The 3,772-nt window shown below is 37.4% G+C and overlaps 1 protein-coding gene across 4 annotated transcripts in view; it reads left to right on the forward strand.

The window, feature by feature from the left end:
• LOC107011294 (protein BASIC PENTACYSTEINE5-like) overlaps positions 1 to 3,438 on the forward strand; it is a 5,773-nt gene extending 2,335 nt beyond the window's left edge. The window contains exons 2-4 of one of the 4 annotated variants that reach the window (XM_027919530.1): positions 1,025 to 1,125; positions 1,850 to 2,014; positions 2,232 to 3,438. In XM_027919530.1, the coding sequence (XP_027775331.1) occupies positions 1,904 to 2,014; positions 2,232 to 3,104 (984 nt within the window). In that variant the 5' untranslated portion in view covers positions 1,025 to 1,125; positions 1,850 to 1,903 and the 3' untranslated portion in view covers positions 3,105 to 3,438. Of the gene's footprint in view, positions 1 to 1,024; positions 1,126 to 1,185; positions 1,210 to 1,240; positions 1,266 to 1,849; positions 2,015 to 2,231 lie in introns of those variants that run through there. The other 3 variants (XM_027919531.1, XM_027919535.1, XM_015210722.2) reach the window with 3 other exon arrangements.
• The last annotated feature ends 334 nt before the right edge of the window (positions 3,439 to 3,772 follow it).

The following is a 3,772-nucleotide window of genomic DNA, read 5'->3' on the forward strand; positions in this document are numbered from 1 at the left end:
ATATATATATATATATATATATATATATTGTTCAACATACCACCCTTCAGCCTTGGCTACACCCCAGTTATTGGTTTAGTCATATCAAGCCTTGCTAAATTAATGGTAGGTTTACTATTTATTCTGATGACTCATCGTGAGTTTCTAAATTTTGTTTCACTTGAATGGAATGTATGGGTTCTTATTGAAGAGGGGGAGTTTAGCATTTTAGGTTAAAGGAAACGTGAATTCGATGGCCTTGACTTGAATTATGAAGTTTGATTCTGTATTGCTTTGTAAATTTTCATTGTTTTAGTATATTGGAATCTCTCTACTTGATCGACTAGGCCAATTGAAATTATTTTGAATCAGAATAACCAAGTAATGTTTTATCCAATGGTTAGCTATACTCTGGAGTTGGCAGGTCTTTGGTTCAATCTTGAATAATGAAAGCTCAAATTGGATGGGAAGCATATGCAAAAAAATTTAGCTACCTCTTGAGATTGAATCTAAAATCAGTTTTTTCCTATGCTTGCTCCATTGTTCTATTTTGCCATCTTATGTCTCATGATAAGCCTCATCCGATAATTAATGACTTTTTTAGCAGCCACCAGCAGAGATTATGTTGGATATGCAAAGTTTATCCCTCTCCTCCACTCTCTGACATATAGCTTATTGGTATACTAAATTGATGCTCTTTCCCTTTTTTGTCAGTGGTTATTGTGAACATACATGTCATGGATGTGATATGTTTCTTTCTGGCATTGTTTCCTCCAGCACAAGTAACCTTGTGTTTTGTTGAACTCTTCGATGCAGATTCTCACCTTTCTTGCTTACCGGTTTGCCTCCACTAGAGTTGACTTTTTGTGCCATATCACTATTCTCTGTTTCTTTCTCTCTTCTTTTATATATGTAATGGCATCAGAATCATTAACATTGATATGTAATCTCAAACCTCGATTTCTTTTCTTGCAGTAGAGGTGATTCTTTTTGTAATCTTTGTTTCTGAAGTGAAGGTTTCACTATTTTTATTGTATGTGCTCAGGATATATTGTCAACTCTAATCTGCAATAAGACATGTATACTGGCAGCAACTAAGTTGACGATTATAATATGAACCAACTGGCCTAAGAGTGGAGAGAGAAGGTGTAACATTATGAAGATTTATATTTGAAAGGATAATGAATACAAGTGACTGCACAGTGACTACATCTTCCTGCTACTATAAAAGTGATCTCTCCTCATTTGTGTATATTAGGAAAAACATTTTTTTTTCTTTTTCTCAAGTAAGTCTGTTTCTTAGATATACATTTCCTCTTGCATTATTTGGGAGGAGCAAATTCCTAGTAAATTGGGTTACTCAGAAAGATAAGTCTGTCCCTTTGGCTTGGTAGTATGATGTATGGAAAGATGTTTCATTATCAAGCACTAAAAGACCGCCTTCCGTTATATCTACTCCTTAAATACACCTTCCTCTTGCAAATATTGTCGTCAATTTGACCTACTATTTGCATGAAAGTGGGTCGTACCTTCAACCATGAGGCTTAAGCACCGCTTGAGGATTGTCCGTGTTTGGGGATGATTAGTTTTCAAAATGCTGGATGCACTATTTATATGGCCGCTGTTGCTACTGAGTGTATAATATCTCTTTTTTTTGCTCGGCTGTTGCCATGACAGACAGTTCTTTAAAGAACAAGCATCCGTGCTTTTATGTTATGCCAATTTGCTTTTGTATATTTGAACAATTGATTGAAACTCTCATCTGTTTCACTAATGGATGATTTATTTTGTTATATCGGCGTTGGAATAGCTAGTTTGAAAATGACATTTCTACAACCTTTTTATTTCCTTCCCCTCTTTATTTTTGCAGGATGACTGCTGGGTGGTGAGCTAGTTGATATTAGATCCAGAAGGTACTATATAGATGCAGATACAAGTCTGCTCCTCATCAAGCACGACAGATAAGATGGACGACGGAGGCCAACGAGAAAATAGGAGACACAGAATGGATTATTCCAAAGGATGTTATGCACCGGTAAGAAAAGTACAATTATTATGAAAGGTCAAGGCAATACAACTACAACACCTTAATCACAAGCTAGCTAGGAATGTACTGAATACATTGCAAGAATTTACTGAATATAATGAATCATCCAATAACAATAATGCTTAATATATTTCAATTTTTTTAAAAATATATCTTGACATCATGATCAGTAGTAATGTTGTTCACTACTATTACTTCACTGTAGTGGAACGTGGTACCTCCTTACCAGATGAAGGACCAAGAGGCTTTCATCATGCATACAAAAATCAGAATGGTCTTTGCTGAAAGAGATGCTGCTGTTGAAGAACGTAATAGAGCAGTGATTGAAAAGAAGGAAGCATACGCTGAGCGAGATTTTGCAATCCAGCAGCGAGATACCGCATTTGCTGAGCGAGATACTGCCATAAAAGAAAGGGACAATGCAATAGCTGCCCTCCACTTTCTCGAAAGTACCACGAATGGCTCATTGGGTTGTAGGACACGTGGAACAAAGCGCCCTGAGCAACCTAAATATCATCGCAACTATAACACAGATTCTGTTTGTATCAATAGGGATGTGCCCGTAGCTGATGCTTATCCTATATCAGCCATATCATCTGAAGCTGCAAAAGCACTCCAAGTAAAACGGTCAAAAGTAAATAAAGGCATGTCAACAAAGTCAGCAAAATCCCCAAGGAAGACAAAGAAAGTGAATGAAGATTTGAATCGGCATCTTACAACAGATGGATCTAAAGCTGAATGGGATGCTCATGATCTTGGCTCGATAGACCAGATCCAGTTTGACGAGTCTACCATGCCAATACCTGTTTGCACATGTACAGGAATACCTAGGCAGTGTTACAAATGGGGAAGTGGGGGTTGGCAGTCATCTTGCTGCACTACATATCTGTCAGAGTATCCACTACCACAATTGCCAAACAAACGACATGCTCGTTTAGGTGGTAGGAAAATGAGTGGAAGCGTTTTTAGCAGATTGCTTACAAGGTTTGCAGTAGCTGACCGTGATCTGTCTATGCCCATCGATCTTAAGACTTATTGGGCTAAACATGGTACAAATCGCTACATTACCATTAAGTGATGCAACAATGTTGATTTGCTAGCCAGTTGCTATATTAGGCCTGGATGCCAGAGATGCTTGATAGGTAGTCGAGGTAGCAAAACACAAAGAGCTAGACTTAATGAGTGATCAAAAGCCCTTTCGGATGGTCACACGATGACCTTGTGCTGTGAGTACAGGTCTTTTAACTGACTTTTGGTTCAGTTACTTACAGCACTTTTTTGGTACTTATTGTTAGTTCTCTGTTTTTTAGCACTTAATCTTGTACAAAGGAGTTTCTAGGAATTGCAGGTATACTATTTTGAGCTTCTCTTTATTCAAGACATTTTAATAAGAAAGCTTCTAGTTTTCATGATTATCATCTTATTAGTTGAACCTTAACTTGTTCGTCTAGCAACTTCAGCCTGCTGATGTTGTTATCCCATTAAAAGGAATGCTTAGGATAACCGATTAGGCGGTGGCACGAGTTCTACACAAGAGACGGTCAGTGAAGTTACTTCCTATCTATCTAAGTCTCGGTGGATAGAGTTATTTGACACTTGTGTGTCAAACTGGTTTGGACGTTACATAAAAGTAGATCAAGCAGTCCTAAAAGGAACAAAGTGTTATTAATGATCTCAACTTCTTTTTAACATGAAAAGCACAATGCTTTGACTCCAGAATATGGAAGCAAATGCAATATTGTTCCA

Source organism: Solanum pennellii, chromosome 1 (genome assembly GCF_001406875.1).
Source record: "Solanum pennellii chromosome 1, SPENNV200".
In the NCBI taxonomy this organism is placed as follows: domain Eukaryota; kingdom Viridiplantae; phylum Streptophyta; class Magnoliopsida; order Solanales; family Solanaceae; genus Solanum; species Solanum pennellii.